The sequence below is a fragment of the Anopheles maculipalpis genome, chromosome 3RL (genome assembly GCF_943734695.1).
Source record: "Anopheles maculipalpis chromosome 3RL, idAnoMacuDA_375_x, whole genome shotgun sequence".
Taxonomy (NCBI): Eukaryota; Metazoa; Arthropoda; class Insecta; order Diptera; family Culicidae; genus Anopheles; species Anopheles maculipalpis.
The window spans coordinates 72,885,158-72,907,309 of record NC_064872.1 but is presented as its reverse complement, the minus strand read 5'-3'; the positions used below and the strand labels follow the sequence as shown (position 1 = coordinate 72,907,309).

At 43.3% G+C, this 22,152-nt stretch overlaps 2 protein-coding genes across 2 annotated transcripts in view; both read left to right on the top strand.

The window, feature by feature from the left end:
- LOC126561288 (uncharacterized) overlaps nt 1-18,940 on the top strand; it is a 28,124-nt gene extending 9,184 nt beyond the window's left edge. The window contains exons 3-12 of the mRNA XM_050217317.1: nt 8,508-9,510; nt 11,343-11,363; nt 11,565-12,667; nt 12,743-12,840; nt 12,913-13,296; nt 15,530-15,583; nt 16,332-16,541; nt 16,754-17,870; nt 18,135-18,421; nt 18,656-18,940. Coding sequence (XP_050073274.1) covers nt 8,508-9,510; nt 11,343-11,363; nt 11,565-12,667; nt 12,743-12,840; nt 12,913-13,296; nt 15,530-15,583; nt 16,332-16,541; nt 16,754-17,870; nt 18,135-18,421; nt 18,656-18,940 — 4,562 coding nt within the window. The remainder of the gene's footprint in view (nt 1-8,507; nt 9,511-11,342; nt 11,364-11,564; nt 12,668-12,742; nt 12,841-12,912; nt 13,297-15,529; nt 15,584-16,331; nt 16,542-16,753; nt 17,871-18,134; nt 18,422-18,655) is intronic.
- The window catches only part of LOC126561524 (basic proline-rich protein-like), a 360,034-nt gene that overhangs the window by 266,080 nt on the left and 71,802 nt on the right, over nt 1-22,152 (top strand). The window lies entirely within an intron of this gene.

Genomic DNA, 22,152 nt, shown 5'->3' with positions numbered 1-22,152 from the left:
TCTAATGAACAGGAACAGGCCTTGGCTGGCTGGGTTTGAAATTCGACAAGACGGGGAAGAATCGGGTCGTGCACGATATAATAATAACTTTTCACCCGAAACGTAGCGTTCCAAAGCCTGCCCCCTGCGAGTGCAGTTGGCTGATTGGTCGACGGTTTTCTGAGCTAATTTCCACTGCTTTTGAAAATCTTAAATCATCTTCATCGTCTGGAAAACGGGGATCACAATTATAAGGAAAAGCGGGGAGCAAAGGGTGTTTTCGTATGTGCGGTTACAGATGGGAATCGATAGAAAGTGCAGAGAAAGAGTGTGGGGAACGTTATTTGACTTTGAGTTCGTTTCTGGTGGATGGTTAATGCCTCTGGCTTTAGTTACGCTAGGTGACGACGCTGACGAACGCTTACTAATGAGCTGTGGCTTCGAATGTATACTCGCGGTAGATCTTATTCAAAGTGCACCGCAACGAAATGCTAGCATCAAATACAAACGTCTATAACTTCAGTTTCTCTTAGACTACGACTGGCAGTGTTTGACTTGCTATAAATTAGAAGTTCTTGGGAAGTGAAAATTATTCTTCGCTTCAAACTTTTCTCCACCTGCATCTCCTCGACACATTGCCACCAATATGCACACCTACACAGGGGAGTCTAAATCCTTCCAGATGCTGTATAGATGCAACCCCCGTATGTAGGAAAGCATAAATTTTGGGTTCGAAAAGCGACAGCATTGCACACTGCACTCCGTGGGTCGTGGGAGTGGTGTGGGCAATAATATTTTGTTTTCCTTGCCCATGTACACTGTGGTTCAGGTTGGGCGCGACCCAGTGCACGACGAAATTGCTCGCCGGCGGTCGTGTAAAATTGGCCTATTTTTAACACACAGTTTTCGACAAAAAAAAAAAACCCCAATGCACCATCCTAGACGTATTGGAGCGATGCAATGAGTCCATTGCCAGGGGTTTGGGCGTAACTGCAGGCAGCAGTTGCAGCGAGAGACGGAGAAAGTCCTGTGGAGCTTGCAGAGCGGTAGGTTAATACGGGAATGGAACGAGCATACCAAATAATGATGGTGTACAACCACACCAACGCCATTTTTCATCAGTGATCGAGGATTAACTATACACTTGACGCCGCACATGTTGTGTATATGTGTTGGGGTGTATTGGGTGGTCCGTTGGGAGTAGTGCCACATGCAAATTTGCTTACTAACGATGATATTATGAAGTATCCGCTGGAGATAGATGATTATGGGAGAATGTTTCGGTCGTTAGAGGGATAACGCTAGACCGTAATAGATAGTTTGTTATTCTGTTCCTTTATCCAAGGCTTCATAGTATATTGATAGTACTAGACAAGCCACATGAGCTACATATAATATTTTGAAGGACTATCTAGTCGATATATAGCTTTTCAGGCATCAGGAATGACAAGTCTGGTACCTTGGAATTCAATCTTCAATATCGAAGCTCGAGGATTGCATCGGGTTGAAAGCCTAAGAAACTACAATTTAACGGGCATGGCCTGGTAGAATCATTAAACCAGACCAACTGTGGAATATTGGACATAAATTATTGCTCTTTGTCTAACCAGAAGCTCAAAACTGAATGAATTTCACTGACGCCACACTGAAAGAACAACAAATCGCGGTCAGTGTGAAGTAACGCAAACGACGCTTCAACGCCGACGGAGAAAGTGCATCAGCTCTACTCACCCGCGCGTTGACGAGGAGTTTGTTGTGCAGTTTTCATCACACTCATACGCGGCCCTCTTAGGCCACCGCTCTCCTTATTCCAGCACATCGCTGCCGGCGCATCCGACCCAACACAAGACGAGCTAAAGAAGGGTGTCGTTGTTATAAATAGAATCTCAATGTGATGCAAGTATGCGCTGTTGGAGTAGTTGAAATGGAAAGAGAAAAACGCCCAGACACGCTTTTGGACCTTTGGAGGGAGAAAATGCAGTTTTCGGTTTTCCGGTGTCGATTGCCGTCCGCTCGGTTGGTGTGGATGCTTTGGATGCAATTTCCGTAACGGAATGATTTCTGGAAAATCCATCGGTTGCATTGCAGTGGGCAAAGAACGCTTTGAAGGCCTTGGTTTACACACAATCGTGCTCTTTCATTTTGGCGGGTGTGGACATAGCTTCTGGTATGTTGTTGTTTTCAGATCGGTTCTGTTTATCGTTGAGGATAAGCAAAAATAACTTCGTTTTTAACCGGCATGAATAAGAGTTGAACGTGGTTAAATTAAACTAACTTTGTAATAGATTTTTGAAAAGAAGTAACGTTAGTTTATGATTCGGACGATTCGGTTGGACGGTTCAGTGCGTAAAATCAGAACCTCATAGCGATTTCTCAGAGCACTTCACTGCATCAATCCCAGCGTAAAGTGCCTCTTGTGTGTGGACGGCGAAATCGACTTCCAAAAATAGTAAAAAAAAAAAAACTACAACACAAGCCGCTCCAGTAATATCAGGGCAATTTCCAAGTTCTCCATGCCTCATAATAGTCGATGGAAACCACTTCGTTTGAAGCATTGTTGCGTGAGTGCTCACTGCAATATTCTTTCGACCCTTCGAGCTGGAGAGTGAGCGATTCGACTCTGTGAAGTTTGTGCGTGGAGAAGAATGTTTTTTTTTTTTGAGTAAATCCTTCCTTCCCGGGGGCTCAATGAGTGGAGTCGCGCCGTTGCCAGTGTTTTAGATGTATGGTGGCCCAAAGAACACCAGTGGATCATCGGCGGTATGTCGCACAGATGATTACTCTCCCTCTCTCTGTGTTGTTGGAGAGCACGAACCGTCATTTTGTCTCGCACGATCATCATGATGATCATCAACATCCGCGAGATCCGACGATCGACACCCGCAACGGCACACGACTAGTGTTTTCACGTTCGTGCCTTGGCTGCATGCGGACGTGCGTGCGTGTTCCTCGTTGCTTTTTTACATCGCCATATCTTGGGCTATACTTTAGTCGCGTTGTTTGGAAATTAAGAAGGTGTGTGCGCGTGTGGGTGTTTTGAGGGCAATTTTTAAAGAGCCCGCCATTCATAGTGAGCATGAGCGGGAACCGTCTGAAATGTGTGGTGTATTATGGTTCAATATTAGCTGAAAGTGAAATGTTTTGAGCGATGCGGTTGGCCTTGTGCTGCAGTGCGTCACTCCATCACTCCCGGTCGATGGTCATCGTGATATGCAACTCATCTCTCTCTCCGATATGCAAATTCATTAGTCTCGTCAGGCGTTGTAAATCTGTGTGTTTCTTTTTTTCTGCTCTCACATCTTTCGGGTAATCTTGCTGACACAAATTTGTTGAACGACCTCCTACCGGCGCCGTTGGCCGTTGGCGTAATTTATGTGTATTCACGTGAATCCCTCTGATACCGTGTCGTGTTTGTGATTATATTTAACCCTGCACATCAGCAAGAAACGATAGGCAAAAAAAAAGAAGAAAAAGATCATAATTTATTAGCGAACCCGCAAGTGAAAGTGTTGCGAGAAGCGGCAGCAGAATGAAGACCGGGAAAATGGCCGAAACAAAATGTCCGTTTCGGAAAAGTGGTTTCCCAAGTGATTTGCGCTCGCGTGTGTGTCCGGGTGTGAGCGCTGTGTGTTGAAAAGATGTCCGACCGAATTATCTTCTCCCTAGTGGTGTGTGTGTGTGTGTGTTCTTGCGTTCAGGCTTTGATGAAAAATGTGCGCAAAAATCCCTCCCTTCATGGGATGGGGAGATGAAGGAAAGGATGGATGTGAAAAGGGTGTAAAATAATTTAATTGCGTGAAAGATAGAATTCTTCTGTCACTGCCAAGTAGTAGAGACCAGCACACGCAATGTCTGCGGGTTGTGTGAGCGCGCGTTTTCTGGTCTGGTCAAGTGAAGTTAGCCACCCAGTCCAGGACAAAATACGTCCAGACTGTTTGTTTGCAAAGTGCTCGCAGTTGCATATTTAGTTGATTGCGCATATGTGTTTGTGCTTGCCTGTGTGATTGGTTAGTGGGGTGTATGTTCCATCGGGGCGTATAAGGCCCTTCAGCAAAACCGGCACATTTTAATTGGAGAAAATGATCTTAACTCGTCCATGGGGGGGGGGGGGGGGGGGGTGAGGTTGTATGGTGCAAACGAGAAAAGGCGGGAGATAGAAGGATCTTGAAATTCATTGAAATTGTTTAAACATCATTCAAAACTTTCAACACCCGCCTCCCAACTCCCAAGCAGCTCAATGTTCCAACTTTCCAACAAACATCGCGAATGCTCGTGTAATACTGACGAATTGATGAATTCTAATTATGTTTGCGATGATTTTTGGGCAAAAGTTTGCGTTACGAAATCCAATTTAGACGAAAACCGATCGCTGGGCTGTGGTGCCAGGGCTTCCGGCACCTGAAAGTATGCAATTAATAATGGCCGTTAACAAGTATCGAGCTCTTGGCTATTCTGTAGGAATACAAACAGTTTTCGTGCTTGATGACCCGAATCTACACCTGCGAGCAATCGTTAAAAGGCTTTTAATGTGATTAAAACATACATTGCATACTTTAAGGCTCCGGACGAGCAGCAGACGCAATCGGATGATTGTTTGTTTGTCTTTCTTTTAATGTATAAGCACGTTTTAAAGTAGAATATCTGATCCTGAAATTCTATAAACAGAAACCAATACGATAAGCAAGCAAGCTAGATTTAATGGTTTGGATAAAAATAGTAAAATAATGACTCTGACCTTAAACATGGTAATTTTTCGATGGTGCACTGGGAGGCAAAGGAGTACTGTGGAGGAGGGTGTTTTAAATTTAATCTAGCTTGTAGTAAACAACAGACGCTATCCCATTGATGGCGCCTTTTGATACTACGGCACTGGCGCTAGGACGTACGTTGAGGAGTACAAACGATTTATTTTTGTGATTTGTTTGAAATAGTATTAAAATCGAACGATTCCCATGTTTTTGTGCGCTTACGCTTTATTTTGCTTTCATGACGAGCGATCTAAACATGAATCGGAAACTGCATAAAATATGAAGTGTGACCTTGTTTTCCACCCCCCAAAAAAAAAGACCTCATCGTGTTTTTTGGCGATAAAAAACACACACATAAATAGGTATAAATCGATGAAGCGATCAAGCGATCTATAGTTGCCGTGGTTTTTGTATATGTTTACCCCAACAGTAAACAATGATCGTTTGTCAGCGAGAGAACAAAAAAAAAAAACCCCCAATACAGGACCTGCAGATAGAATTCCAAGTGCACAGCAAATTCCTCCAAAACATTGTGAAGCGAAACAAATAGCAAACAAACAAACAAACGCCGAAGGGCAACAACAAAAAATCTATCATAAAAACGAGCACGTCAAGCATCAAGCACGACATTGTTTGGTTGGCGTGGACGGTTTCCCAACCAACCTCAGAAAAAAAAACATACACTTGTGCCTTAACCGCCAATTTGTGATCCAATCCGTCTCCGTGTGCATATGTATGTGAATGTCAACAGACCAGACCAGACAGTCGGGAGGTCGTTTGAAATTTTTATAAATATAAATGTACAACATCTCTTTTTTTTTTTGGTTGGTACAGTTCTTTCGATGCAAAATGGTGTCTTGTTTCTTTGCTTTCTTTTGAGGTTATGGAACATTCACCACGGGCGAGATTAGAGTGGCGAGTTGTTTTGTCAAAAGTGGTGTTGAGAGGCACCGAACCTAGGAAGAAATCAATAAAAAGTTGCTACCCAAAGTCACAGTCTGGTGCAAATCAACCCAGCAAAGTTCAATGATGATCACCAAAATTCCTTTTGACTACCGGTGACCAGGCGCACCGGTCCAAATCCAAAAGCAGAAAAGTATAAGAACCTCCCACCTAAGTGAGGGATCGGAAGATATCTGATCATCCAATTTGGTACAACCATCTTGACCGTGTCGGTGAAATCATTTTTCTTTCCCCCCCAATAGATGACACACGATAGAGATTGAAGTTGATGTGGCATCAGGGATGGTTGTCACACAGCTGTAAACGGTTTTGTGAGGATTGATTTTTATTTTACCGTCCCGTCTTGTGAGGTTACGTGCTTGATCGAGGTGTACACTGTGTGGGACTCTAGAAGGTGATTCATTAGTGGCGTGTGATAGAAAATTGAGATCGAAAAACGTATGTAGGGGGACTCTTGTCATCAGGCATATTATTTGTATCTGCTTGACGCAACTGTGTGTGTGTGCGCGCAATGACGTCAGGGAAGAATTTTTCCCTTTTGATTCTCCTAACATCATCTGCTAGTGATTTATTGAAAAAAAAATGTGCAGATGTAGAAAGAAATTTGAAAATCCTGTGATAAAATCTTGAAAGTGAGACCTTGGAGAGGAAAGTGTGCTAAAGATGGTTTATTTAGGGCCACACCGTGCGAAGAAGTGAAGAGGAGCAGCTTAAGCATTAAATTTACTGGAACATTAAAGATTCTTTGAGGACATTCCAATAGACTTTACCAACATTCCGTCCCAAACTCGATCACGTGTTGGAGAAGCATTTCGTGAAAGGCACAAACCACCAACGCTCAATAGTTGCACGAACCCGAGTACCCACTTAGTATTCATTTAAAATATTTCAATACTATTTGTGGAGCGCGAATGGTTTGGAAAGCAGCTGTCCACCTTTGTCGGCCGTCAACATTCTTCGGCGACATTCCTTGAAAGTGAACGAGCGATCGATAGCAAGTGTCGTTTGATTTTACGATGGCGTCGCAATATTTCCGAAAAAAGAGTGTCGGTTGATCTTCAAAAAACGTTCCCTTCCCTTCTCCTGTTTTTCGGCCATCAGCATCATCTGGTGGTTTTGACAATCACTCGACACTGAACATGTGTTTTGGGTAGAACGCGAAGATGAGGGAAAAATTAATCAGACCTATTTCCTTTGTTTGTGTGTGTGTCTCAAATGACAGAGCGTTAGAGTTTGAAAGGCGTAACATGAGTCCCGTTCGGGCGTGAAAGGAATCCATCCTTTCCGGCTAAAATGTACATCCAAATCGAGCGGTTTTTTTTGATAATTATTTGGTGGTAATATTCTATTTCCTGAGGACCGATTGCTTAATGTAATGCAATGTTGAGGGGATATACGATATGGATGGCAAAGGCGGTTGGAATCGGGGTTGAAGCTTGTAGGTGCGCTGGGAGGGACATAAATCAAGATTACATTCTTGAAATTGGAGCGGCGTTGTCGTCCGTTACCACTAAATATCGTTCGACGTGGGCGACTATGTGGATCGCCCAAGGTGCAGAATTTGTTGGGAAATTCTCCAAGATTTATCGATGGAGCAGCTTCTATGCTACTTTTCAAGACACTCTATTTTATATTGGAGGCTCTCTCCGTCGTATTGTCTTCATGACATTATAGCATCATATATTTTTTAGATAAATCATTTACTGTATGTAAATGAATTCTTAAACAGCTGCAAATCACGTCACAATTTTTGAGATTCCATAATCGCCTATTGCAAAAGGTCTTCTTGTGGCAATATTTACTAAAGCTCGAAAGACTGCCGAAAGATTACTGCAAATTAAAAGACAAACATCAGCAGTACACCCCGCGTTGATTAGTCAGAATGGATGGTTTGGTGAAACATTGGCAAAAATTCACGCCTTATCCAAAAAGTCTCCCATGCTTATCCATCCACAGCCCGACCGGCGGTGTATTATTTAATTCATGAGACCAGCCCTAAAAGTCAATAAACATTTAGTGTTTTGCAATGGACAAGCGTCTACTTTAAGTGACCAAAATTGTAGACAACATCGTGGAATGCAATTCATTAACACATAATAGCTCATCGTCTACACGAAATGGGTTGAGCGATGGGCAAGCTCTACTGATTGTTGGTGAGGGTTTGCGTGTGCTAACAGTAATAGAGCGATGGAACAAAAAGGAAAAGTGAAAATATAACGTTTTGTCTTCTCGTTTTTTTCTTTTGCACTCCGGCACTGGTCAACCCCATGACAATGTTCCGGTAAGGGTGTGCATTATTTGCAACGCTAATACTAGAGTCTTTGTGTGAAAAGTGATGAACCTTTTGAAATGATTGTCCACGCCGGTTGATACATTCGGGTTAAACTCTGGTGCTGTGCGGTGACTGAATTGCGGGAAGAAAGTCAGCGCACGCTGACCTCAACAAGCGAGTGTTGGTTGGGTGGTTAAAAGATGTGGTTTTGCAAGTGAGAAGAGCTAGGTGGACAGAGCGATTGCGTGTCGCACTGACCGACATCTCAGAATTGACACAATCAGCAGCAGCCGAAGAGATGTGTCTCAGCATACGCCGGTTTTGCATCGACTGCAAAGGTGAGTGGCGTAAAGGTGCGATCCATTCCCACTGTCTAAATGATGCAGCTCGTTGGGCTGATGTGCTGTGGGCCTCAGTGTGCAAGGGTACATCAACCGAAGATGACACGTTTTAGTGGTGACGATTATAGAGCCAACGCCAATTCCTAAACATCACCTACAGGAGACTTCTAATACGTTTTTACTCCCTATTTTCTCTTCCTGCAGGAAAATCCTCACGAACAGACGATGAACATTCCGGTGAACCACAGCAACAACAGGGCGGCGTCACACGCCGCACTAAAGTGTCAAGCATCTGCTTTGACGTACCGGCCGCCGGGCTTGGCAACCGTCCACCGAGCATCATCAGTAGCTCAACCACCACGGACGAAGGTGGCTTCAATGAACCGTCGCCAGAAATTAAAGCCAAACTTAAACCGGCCTACGAGTTTGATCTCCCATTGCCAGCGTCCCCGCCACGGAAGCTACCGATCGGTGAGGATCGTTCACCCGTCGGTAGCCCAGCAGAAGCCAAACTGACGTACGCCGACTTGGGCTACCGGGTACGTCCGGACGGTACGGAGTGTGATGAAATCTATGGAGAGGTGGACGTGTATCGAAGTGCCAACACGAGCAGCAGTATTAGCGGAAAGCAGCAGCCGGGTGTCGTGCCGATTAAAACGGTGCCCCTTAATCGATCTCAACCCTCCGGCGCGAGCGGTAACAGTGTGCCGAACGGGCAGGGAAGTACACAGCTAGCGGAACCTCAAGTTGCCGGTATCCCGTCAGCCATTGCTAATGGTGGTGGTCGTTCTGTAGTGACCGATCGCGTACTTTACGCTTCCATCTTGCCGTCCTCTCTCGGTGATAATAGCTCCAACACTACGACAGCCACCGACAGTGAGCTGGCGTTCATGGACGGTGAACGGGACGAGGCCAAGATATTAGACTTTGACGAGCTGAGCGAGATGGGCGAGAAGGGTTACCATAGTGCGCAGATATTGCTCGATCCGACACGCATTACGCTGAGTGAGTTGGAGGATGATTACAGTACGAAAACGTTACCCGATCCTCCGTCGCTGGCGTCGATGAGGCCACCGCCGATACCGGAGGGACCACCGTTGGATTTGCAGGACAGTTTGAAGTTTGCGGATGCAAGCGATAATGAGCAGGATAGCCTGTTGCCTGATGAGATGACGGCGGATGAAGCGGAGCGACTGCTGAGCTCCAGGTAATGTATCTGTTTGTGATTGAAAGTGATGTGCTGTGAAAGTTGAAAGGAGATCTGTAATACATAAACTTATCAGTGTTTGTAGAGTAAAAGGAATTCGCAATGTATATAGCTTTGGTCAGAGGATACACTAGAGAGAAAGTAAGGCATTTGTAAGTGAATTGCTAGAAAATTATTAGTGACTCCCGTTTATTTAGCAACGTGTGTTAAGAAACACCCTTGCCACTGTGTGCCATTTGGACTAAATTTGAAACCGACCTGTCTGTGTTCTTTCGACAGTATTTTGGCATCCATCATTCCCCGCATCAGGATCAGTGAGCGAATCAATAAAAAAAAAACATCCCCGTTTGTGTAGTTGTCGCACGTGCTCTGCTACCAGCGCGAGGTAAATCTCCGCAGTAGTTTGCGCAGCGTAGCAGTACTGCTTCCGACCCGCGATTGAGCAAAACGCCCTGATTCTGATCATCTGTCTGTTGACCCAGTTCTAGTTTTCTCGTGGGATTGGTGAGCTATGTTCCTCACAAAGCAGCGGGGGTGAAGTAATGAATGGAAATCTCGTGTAGTGTGTAAATGGTTGTTTACAAGAAGCACCATTTCCTTGGCCCCGAGACGAGAAAAGGGTGTAAATTTTGCTGCCACCCATAGAATGTAGTCCATCGATCATAGTGACGTTCGTTGGCTTGTTTCCGTGTATATTGAGCGGGTGGAGGCTTGGAGTTCCATATTTTGCATTACAAATGTGTCCCATCACTGCAAGATCTTTGTAATCGCAATGAGGGAAACTACATGCCTTTGGTACGGTGGAATTGAAACGCTAGAGGCGCAGTCTTGTGGGAATGACAGATATGATTGAAATTCATTGAATAAACTAAGAGAGGTAATCACTTAGCTTCGCATAAACGCCAGTGGCCGCATTATAATTGAGGCAATTGTCAATCGCGGTAGAGTTTAGAATGCTTGTAGATCCAGAGGGTAGAGGTTAGAATATGGTTTAATAAGCAATTCCGGGAGCTCAATTTGAGGGAAATATACACAAGCTAATGGTAATCAGGAAAAAGTTTTTGAAGAAATATTAGAAAATTAATTTTTTTCCAATAATTTAAAAAACTTTTTTTACGGGCCACTATGCGCCTCCATCTGAAGCATTCATATAGTTAATGTTGTATATTTTGAAAACAATCATCAAAAGCTATTAGTTTTTATTATGATTGCTATCGTTATTGCTTCAACTTTCCTCTCTCTTGAAGACCAAAATTCTAAGCTAAGGCGAATAGGTTTTATAACTATCGCATGCATTCGATATATTCGTAGTGGCTGGTGTTATCTTAAGTTACCACTTCACCAGTTTCGCCTTTAGCACGCCCTCACCGCATGGTGGTTCTCCTTTTCTATCCGCATCGTCTATACACGCTATCTTTATGGGTTCACGATTTAGATACAGCCAGAGTATATCCATACTATAATGATTGCGTCTGCCTATCCTTTCAATTTCAAAATTAAATTGACCTCTATTTTACTCTCTTTTTATTTTTTTATTTCATACACATATTTGTTTCGGATTTGTTACCCTGCTTACGCCTGCCCTGTTATGTTTAATGTTTTAATTCCATCCTTTCGCCGGAATTTCATTTTTATGTTTGAAAATGGTACGATAAAAATATAAAAATCATCCACCACGACGCACCAATACCATCTTCATCACACGCACACACGTTACATATCATCATCATCGCCATACACGGTCGACACGCTACGTTTTCGGGGATCTACACTTGCGTTTGGTTCGCGTTCTGTTCCATTTGCCCCGTTTTAATATCCGTTTGTTGGAGTAGAATATTGGAGAACAAGATCAGGTAATGTGTACAACAAGATTGAGTCTCTTTCGATTCGTTAACTTTTAGTGATGTAAGGTAAACTGCCTAATCCTTACGTGTGATCTTCGCTCAGGTGGAGATTGCTGCTTTTGTTGTGGACCCTAGAGATTACGTGCTTTTGATATTTCCTTGATAAAATATACTTACATCCTCTGTTTTTTTTTAATCGTCCGTTTACAGACAACGACCGTTACTCTCGGATGAACAGGCACGAGAGGTGGAGCAAATACTTCTCAACAATCAAGCCAAAGCGGAAACGGATGAGCAACCCTTGCCACGGGCAGTGGCAAGTCCTCGCCAGCAAGCAACGTCCGTTCCGGAGCCAGTTCCAGTACAAGCCGCCAAACCGGTGCAGCAAACGCAACTTCCCCCTGTACCGCTGCCACAACACAAACAAGGTCCAACCGCCCCCACTGCCACAGCGGACGAGCCGGACTGGCTGAAGGATGTTCTCGAGGCACCGAAGAATGCAAACTCATCCACCTCCACGGTGGGATCTTCCATGCGTGATAAGCCACCGCCACCACCACCTCCAACCAGCTCTAGCAGAAACAATTCCACCACTAGTCAGCAGGAAGATGTAAGCATTGGCAATAATACGACCGATTTGCTGAACCAAACCATCCTTGATTCGTCATCGATTTTGGCCGATTCGTACGTCGATACGGGTGACTCCATACCGAGCGTTACAACCACAACGTCGGACAGTATCAATCTGAGCAAGCAGGAAGACTTTGCGGGCGAAACGACGGGTGTCGTTGAGGATGACGGAGAGTCCAGACATGAAGAAGAAGTTGCGGTTGAAGAGAAGGAGATTATTAGTGGTCGGCAGGCCGCAGTACATCGACAGCATGTAGCGGGCGGTGAAAGTATCAGTGAGGCGGATGTGTCCGCCGACGACGAGTCGAACAATTCGGCCGGGTTCTACATTCCCGAGTATCCGCCCATACGCTGCAAGGAGGTGTACGTTAATCCGGATGGGGTCCATTTCTTTGAGGATGGCAACTTCTGGATGGAAGTACCGGGATTGATAGAGGCAGAACGTGAGATGGACGATGACGATCTACGTGGGTATGTGAAGAAAACGACGAAGGTAAAGTTCAGCACCAATCCGATGCAAGTGTTCTCGACGTTTTCGGTAAACGATTACGATCGGCGAAACGAGGATGTGGATCCGGTGGCAGCGTCGGCAGAGTATGAGCTGGAGAAGCGCGTCGAGAAGATGGACGTCTTCCCGGTGGAACTGATGAAGGGACCTGAGGGTTTGGGATTGAGCATAATAGGTAAGGGCATTTGTGATGGCTGATCTGTGACGATTGAGAGCTTTTGCCATACAATTCTACCAAACATCTACACAGGTATGGGTGTTGGAGCGGACGCAGGATTGGAGAAGCTGGGCATCTTCGTCAAAACCATTACGGATAATGGTGCCGCAGCACGTGATGGAAGAATACAGGTGAGCAATAAGGAGGATTCTATTCGACCAACAATTTCTCTATCCTGCTAAACTGAACGATATATATTGTAGGTGAACGATCAAATCATTGAAGTCGATGGTAAAAGTCTAGTCGGTGTCACGCAGGCGTACGCTGCGTCCGTTCTGCGCAACACCTCCGGTTTGGTACGGTTCCAGATCGGGCGCGAGCGAGATCCGGAAAATTCGGAAGTCGCTCAACTGATTCGCCAAAGCTTGCAGGCGGACCGGGAAAAGGAGGAACGCGTTAAGCGACAGCTGGAGGATTACATCCGTCGTAATGCAGAAATCTCCGAAGATAGTACACTGCCGGTGTCGGCCAATTCCAGCGTTTCGGAAGGACCGGTCAGTCCGACGACGAATGCGGCAGAATCACTGTTCGAAACGGAAGCGGCCAGAAGCAGTGACGTGGAGTCGTTGCGTCGAATCCTGCAAGAGGTATGAAGATCGGTGCACACATGTGTGTCGCCTTTTTATGACGTTCTATCTACCTTTTTCATCATTTCCTTATCATTCGCAACCATTCATTCAGTTGTGTTTGTCGTCTCTAGAATTGGTCAACATTAGTTGGTTTTTCAAGTCGTTGTCGTTTTGTTGAGATTAGAGGCTTTACGGAATGAGTTCATTCCGGAGTTGCTTTAAATGTCGATTCGTCCAAGACAAGGGAGAACCCTGCGAGAACGACTGTCGGTCAAGTTGATGTTTTCCTATTTCTCCAGCATTTTAAATAAGAAAATTAAATTAAAGACTATCGTCGATTTTACCACTCTTTAGACGAGGAAAAAAAAGAGGATCAACTTGCAACTGTTGCTAATATTTGAAACGAATGGCTTAAATTTTTCGTTTACATTCCAATTGAAAACCGAGTCAACAAAATCTCACTTCTCACTATAGTGAGCATAAACGTCTCACTATTGCGAAAATTGACATTTTGTTCGCTAGGAACGCTCTAATCTTTTCTTTTAAATTGTTCTATAACTTTTCTGATAACTGCACCAAAGATAAGATTTTCTATTTGCACAAATTGTTTTGCGTTTCGGAGTTTTTTTTTTTGTGTGCATTCCATTTAACGTGGTTTGTTCTATTTCCATTTCATTCTTGTTTTTTTTTACCGTGCAATCGCAATCCTTCTAATCCAATGTTGGGAATGGCCATTATGTCTGTGCAGCATAAAGCGGTAAAGTTTCGTTTAATAGTGCTTCAAGCGTTTTAAAATCTTGTTTTTTTGTTTAATCTGTACCATCCTATGTTACATTTACCATAGGATATGCAAATTCTTGATTGTAGTTTTTGTTTATATAGTCACTGTGCAAATTAATATTTGTGCCTTGCTTTCTGTGCTTTTTTCACACACATCACACGGTGCTTAACTGTGTTTTTTTTTTGTTGTTGCAATTTTAGTATATTTACCACCATTATGTTGCTTTTTGTTTCGTTTTGTTTTTGGCTTCTACTTGTTGCTTTTGCTATTTTATTAGAGCTTAGCGAACGCAATATTATTATTGCGTATTATTTGTGGGATTTCTCTAACACTGCATCAAGCAAAATGGGCCTTACCGAAACCTCCCAAGGAGTCGCGGAGATCGGCAAAATGGGCTGTGGATACTACTGACTGCTACAGGCTTGCCACAGAGTCGTTTGTATATATATATAAATCTCTTTCCTACTCTTTTTATTGAGACGGTAAGATTGTTTTCCTTGCATGCCACACGCATGTGTGTCTGAAAAAAAAACCGTGCAGCGTATGTATGCATTTCTCTTGTTTATCTTTAGCACTGCCACTCCCTTCACAGACGATGCACCACGGTTGTAGTGATTTTGTTAGGGTTTTGTTACTCTGTTGACAAATCTGCTTAATAAGGCACTGTTAATGTACGCTTGTGTTGACAAAATCGCTAATAGTGGTTATTAAGTCAATTTTGTCAATAGGGTTATTATCTTAATATATTTACTTAGACTCTTGTGAGTGATTGCGATAGTATTGGAAATGATAGGCTGTAGATAAATTTACCGTTTTACTTTCCTTGTTGTTAGTAGTAGCGAAGAAGAGATAAATATCGATGAAACCTCATGCAATCTGAACTCCCATCGATCGTTTTAATTTTGCATCAAACTGGTTTACTTTTTTTAAATCCTCTTTGCAACAAAAAAAATCAATTCCTACCAGAACCAAAAACACGCCTGTTTATTGGAATATTTTCCCAATTTCTTTTCTTTCTTTCCGATCCACGCCACACGAATGCATCTGTATCTTTGCCACTGCCAACCAACTATACCCAAAAACCTTTCTCATACGTACGAATTTATGCCCAAAATACGTTAATTCCTTTGTGTCGTACGCGATGTGCGTCGATTTGTGAACACAATTTAAACCTTTTCTTACAAAATCTCTTCTCTTTCGACTGTGCGATTGGTTCACACACACGCCCCTTTAAATTTTCTCGATGTTCTCCTACATTGTTTGTGTTTTTTTTTTCGATTTTACACGCCCCGAATTCATCACAAATTTACTACACCGTACTACTACTACTACTACTGCTACCACCACCACTACTCATCGAAATGAAACTGGAAACCTCCCTGTCCACGGAATGTTATTGCAATGAACATCCTCCCCCTCAATCCAATTCTATTATAAATAACACGAAAAACAAAATAATAATATGTCCAGAACCTTAAAACCATTGCACTGCATGAGGGCGACATTCTGAACCTGAAGCAACAGGTAAGTTATCGTTATCGTCTTTTGTTATGTTTTCTTTAAGTTTTATTTTATTTTATTTTTATGTTAACCTGGGTTTGGGCGATTATTCAAATGATTTTGTACTCAATTTTTGTTACGTTGGGATAAGGATGAAAGCTAATATCGATGCAAATTAGTGTATATGTGTGTACGGCCCGCGTACGTGCGTCTGTTGTTTGTACGCAATTCATCTACATCTAGAGCAAATGTGTGCGTGTGTGTGATTGTTTGATTGATCATTCGCTGTTTTCTGCTGCAAAAAATATCACTTGCTCGGACTCGGAGTCGGTGCCTTGTCCGCAATTTCACACGCATCCTAAATGTCTTCATCTGCAATATAAAAATCTACAAAACTTCACAAATTCACTAAACACTAAGCACTAAGACTGTGAATACTTAATTGGGTCACTATTTGTACAATTTGTACAATAACAAAAGCAACTGTGCGCTTTCCAATGCCACTCACACACCGCACAGATGTTTGATTGCCTTATGCAAAACTACTAGTGGTCAATTTTTTCACACGGAACCTCACCTCTCTTCAGGAGAGAAGTGTACATTAAAACTTACCCTTTACATACGACCGCCCCGGAGATATATGAATGTAAAAGCTAATGTGATTTTTTAACGGTTCCTTCCATCTGCCGGATTCGCATTCAACCCAACCCGTCGTCCTGTCCTGTCGTCAACTGTTTGTCTACCTGTGCTTACGAACTCTCCATCTTACTAGCTCATTAAATACCAGCAGACCTGCAATGAGGCAGAGCTGTTGAATGAGCGCGTAAAGCAAACGGAACGCGAACTGGCCAATATTAAGAAGGAGGCCAACAACTATCAGAACATGCTACAGCAGTCCCAGGCACAGTATCTGGTGCTGGAGAAGAAGTATAGCCGGGTAAAGAAGATACTGCGCGATTATCAACATCGGGAAAGGGATATGGTAAGTTTGAAGATCATTCAAACGTGTCATTTGCGTTTGGAAATTTACTGAATGCTAGTTCAAGCCCAAAGAACAAACCAAAGAACAAGACCTTGAGCTAGCTCATCTACGATAGTGAGAGTTTTCGCCCATTTGTCACACTTTATTGGTGTATTGTACAATATTGTTGAATTGATGAATCGTTTTTTTGTTTTGTTTTTTTTTACCTCTAGATTCAATTCCAAGAGTATTACTTGCAGCACCTGCAGGAGAAAGACACCGAGTACAATGCGCTGGTAAAGAAGCTCAAGGATCGTGTCATCAGTCTCGAGCAAGAGCTGCAAGAAACGCAACGAAAAGCCGGCTTCCCGGTGATACTGCCGTACGATAGTGCGAGCCTCAAGCTCACGCCTCAGATGTCCCGCCGCCAGCCACCGAAACCCGTCTTCCAGAAGCTGGAAACGGATCTGTCCGATACCGAGTTCAGCGATCTTTCGCCGGACGGTGAGGGTGAGGATGGTAAAACGGCAACGGTCGAGCGTAAGGTACCTCCGTCGACGAAGGACGATGATCTAGACGTTGCCGTGCCACAGCATGAACTGTTGGACAACTCACTGAACAAAGGCAAAAGTGATCTTGTTGCACGCGGTGGACTAGCGAAGCGTAATCTGCCGGGTAAACGAAGTCATAGCAACAGTGGATCGGACTGTGCACTGGACGAGAGTGATGAGGAGGAGGGTCATATGACGCGAAGCACAACCGGCGGTACGGAAGGTTCGCATGAGTACAGCGGACTGTACAGTACGCCACAGATTGTGAACCGTAAGGTGGCCACGCTGAGGGGAGAAGAGTCCGGTCCGCCGGTGTACGCGCAGGTAAACAAGGAGCGAAGTTCTGGTGGGGGAGCGCACCATCAGGACCAACAGCAACATACAACGATTCCGAACATCTACCGGGCCGCTGTTGGGTCGGACAATGGGAAGCTAAACTCGAGCTACGGTTCGGATCTGAACGCTTCATCGTACGATAGTGATCTCGGTTCGTCGACGGATAAGCTGAAAGACAGTGGACTGTCGAGCGATAGTTGGATGTACCCGAGCCGGCGACCGAAAGGCTTGAAGGGTATTACTCCACCATTGTTGGCGGAGCAGCTAAAGGAACGGCTGGCGGAGCGGGAAGGTCGTCGCGGATCTGGCGGTGGTGGTTTGATCGATGATGGATCGTCACGTGATTCGAGTGACGATTACTCGGAGATCAATCAACAGCAGCGGCACATCAGCCCGGCAGCTTCGTTGTCGCAAAATTTGCTGGTGGAAATCAAGAAAGCGGTCCACGAAGCACAACCGAAAGGTAAATGTTGCATCCCCGCCATGGTTTGTTGTCTGTACTGTATTTTTTTGTGGTTGATGTGATACAGAATAATGCATGTGTGGATCAAATTTGTTGTAAATGTTCGTGTGCGTATGTTTGTTTGGGGAGATTGGTAAAACAATCTCTTTTTCATTTATGCGTGCCGCCTTATAGTCCAAAAGCCAAAAGATAATTGTAGATTCTTTTGGTTTTTTCTTTTTTTTTTTGCTTTTTTCTCTCTTTCTCTTCCCGTTTCATCCGCAGTGAAAAACATACTTCCACAAAATTTATCTCCTCCAGGCGGTAACGGTCCATGGCAGCAGCAGCAACAACAGTCTCAGCAAGGGCAGTCTACTAGCGGTGGTCCACCGGCAGGATCACAAGGACCTCCTTCCCCGTCAAGCGTCTCGAGCGGTTCGACATCACCCGGCGCCTACTCACCGAGCCGTACGCTCGATCTGTCCGGTTCCACGTCCAGCTTTTCGAGCGATCGAATCCGTGATACACACCAGTGGAAAAATGGTCCCGTCGAAGAGTGGTCCAACGAACAGGTATTGTATCTTTACATATGTTGCAATGATAGTGATGGGTAAACCCATTTTTACCCTGTGCAATCCGGAGTTAATATCGGAGAATACTCCGCATAACTCCGGAGTAAACTCCGCATTACTCTGAAGCTACTCCAGATTAAACTCCGGTTTATTTTTATCCAGAATATACTTCAGTTTTGATACGTCGGAGTCGGAGTGGATTCATCAATCCATTTTTTTTTTGTTTGCTTCCAGGTGTGCCAATGGTTGCTCGGTATCGGTCTCGATCATCATATACCGGCCTTCATGCAGCATTCGGTCGAGGGTGGCGCACTGTTGCAGCTCGACAAGCCGGACTTTAAAATACTGAACGTGGGCGGTGATGATAAGAAGCTTCTGAAGCGCAACATCAAGGAACTGCGCCGGCTAAACGAAAAGGAACGCAAACAGAACGAAAAGGAGCGACGCGAGCGGGAAAAGCTGTTCAAGAAAGCGGAAAAGAAAGCCGAAAAGGAGCAGAAAAAGCGATACCAGAAGTAAGGCGATGTGTTTTTGTAAGGCTTGCATTTAAGAGAAGTGTACTCGTTTTATGAGATATAAGTTCCGGAAGTAAGAGAATAATGGTTAGGAAAAGTGTCTTTTTGCCTCTACTTTCCTTTTGATTTACTTGGACACACGGAACACAAATGTGTGTGTGTGAGTGTGATGTTACAATAAGTTTTATTCACAAACGGTGTTAACGTTAACTGTCCCCCACACACACAAACAAATATAATGATAAGGAAATAAGTTTTTTTTTCCTTTTGAAGCAAAAATAGTGTATTTAGTTAATTGTACAAGTTTAATGTTTATTATTTTCTGTGAATATTCTATTATTATTAGAAGCAGGAAGGAGATACATAACACGTAATTGGGCCGTTACTTTTTAGTTAGTTTTTTCCTTTGTTTGTTTGCTCTTTCTACTGTTTGCCAGACGTGTATGGCAGTGTTTCTTATTTAAGCTTTTGTTTTAATTATAATCATGTTTAGTTTGCGTTTTTTTTTTTTGCGTGCGTTTGTGTGTATGTTGGTTATAATTTATTTATTTAAATTTGATTACTGTGCATGCCGCCGATGAAGCGATAAATGCTTCGCGCGTACTGATAGAGAGAGAGAAAGAGAAAGAGAGCGAACGAGGAAACCATATTCTGTGTAAAGACTCTAAGCATGCTAAGCTAAAAACAAAAAGTTCTAGACAAAAAAAAAACCGCAAGTAAAATTAATCGCAACGGTAGCTATGATCAAAAATATCTTTAAACTAAAGCAATTTGCAGCCAACTCTTCGGACGGTTGCTCCCCGGGGAGTAGTGTCAGTCGGTTTGTTTTGTTTTGTGTGGTATATGCAAAAATGGCGTGCAAAACTGGAAAACTGGTGGCCATTGGGATGTTATAGAAATCCGGATAGAGAAGAAAAGCAAAACAACAACAACAACAACAACAACAATATGATAAAACAGGATAAAAATGCACTACATTACTGATACAAGCTGTCTGTTAGGTTGAGTTGCAAGTGCATCGAGTGAACTTTTCGTAATAATATAATTTATCGATTAAGCAGTTAAGCTATGGCAGTCCAAAATGGTTGCCGACAGAGGTATGTAAACAAATAGTAGTGCAACAATTGAAACGAACACGAGCGTGTGTATGATGTAATCATTATTGATAGAAGAAAAGAAACTCCAAAACTGCGAGAGAACACGACAAGCGTGCACGTGTGTAGTGTGTGTGTGCGCGCGAGTGTATGTATGTGTGTGTCATAAGAAATGATCCCACAAAATATGGTGGAGAGAGAGAAAGGACCGTTGTTCAGCACCGATTTAAACCAAACAAGCTTCCCCTGGCACACCACCACCACCAATCCTCTACTCTACACTTTCCCTCCACCATTGTAGTGAATTAGATTAGGCAGCAATATTAAGCGAAACAACAAATAAATTGTAGCAAAAAGGATAGTTTTATTTGCAGGCAACAGACACATCTCCACACACTCATACACAAAACTCAGAAGCATACGGTATATTAAGCATTAAGTGTAAGCGATTGAATCCTTTTTGCAACAACAACAATCGGAGCTGCTGCAAAACTGGACAAACGAACAGATAAAAGAGGGAGAGTGAAAAAAATCACAAAAATAAATTGTGACAGTCGAAAATACTCTTTTACTTTCTTGATTTTCTATTTATTTATTGTTATTTTATTTATTGTTTTTTTAACAACATTTAACTTTATTCCTCTTTCCTTTTTTTCTTAATTCTATTGTTTTCATTCTCGCGTGTACTTCAGACAGTTTGAGCCTCGTCTCACGCCTTTGTGACATCATTCGAATGCCAAATTGCGCAATGAGGCAAGAATTTTATGAGCTGATAGCGTCTGTAGCTTGTGTGGCGTTTGACGCTTTTCCCTCAAGTTGCCATATTGCGAAGGGGCCCGGCCTATCGATTTATACCGACATTAACCTTTCGACACATTGTTTCGAGCAGATGTGTGTGCGCGCGTGGTGTGTACTTAAGGCGCACAGCATGTTTTGTTTCTGTTGCTGCTTTTTTTGCCGCTAATCCAATGAAAACAAATCCTCACTTAGTGATTTAATTGTTTTGCGTCGTCTGACTTTAAACGATCGACCGGTGGTATATCATGCCCCGTCTGCCATGATGGCATGGTTGACGAATCAATGCTGGCTGCTGACCTGGGGCCGGATGTCGGATGCCGTTGGTGGATGTGTTGATTAGAGAGTAATCTGCCTGCCTTTTAAAACACCGCAAAGACCTGACAGGGCTTGCGGTTATGACATGCATTGTTTCACAAGTGTCGTATAGCGGCGTGTGAGGGAAGAGTTATCTGAAACGGCCTTAGCATAATTTGCCTCCCTGTTGTGTGCCCTGTGGGATGAATTTGTTTTGCGTACCATCAATTAGAATGATGGACGCTTGTGGATGCTGATAGACGCTAGATTATGATTGTGCAGCTCCATTTCAAACATGGTTGACATGTTTAGAATGCAATGTTTGTGCATCTCTGATAATGATTAATGATCAGGTTTGCCGCAACGTTAAAAAAGTTAATTGAGACAGTGACAACAAGCTAAATGCAAAACTCAGTGAAAATGCTAAGCAAATGTAGAACTTAACATCCACCGCCAAAATTAAACAAACAATGATGATAAATAAACACAAACACTAACATGAGAAAAAGCAACCACATCGGAAAATTCGTCGGACGACAGGGATAGCAATCTTATTATTGGAAACTATTAGATGTAATCGAAACAGAGAAGGAGAGAAAATGAAAAGCAAACAAACAAGATAAAATAAGAAACAAAAACACATACCCACTCACAAATAAAACCGAGTTGTCCAATTTTTGTAATAACCTTTTGAAACACATTTTTGCTCCACGGCAGCAGTAAACGGTAGAGATCTTGCCACGAGTTTGTTTTGGAAAAGGAAACGAACAGGAATGAATACCCCAGAACCAATATCTACACAACAAATGCTCATTTGATATTAAGTAAATGTAATAAGAAGGGCTAACCAATCAACGGAACATACAAGCAGAGTGGAAGCAGTGAATTCTCTTTTTGCAAAAAAAAAAACACATTTTAAAAATTAAAACAAAAGACAAAAACACACTTACCTTTTTACCCTTTTCCTACTTCAATTCTACCATATACGCTATCTCTAGAAACGAAAGATAAAATTATTATACATGAAAAT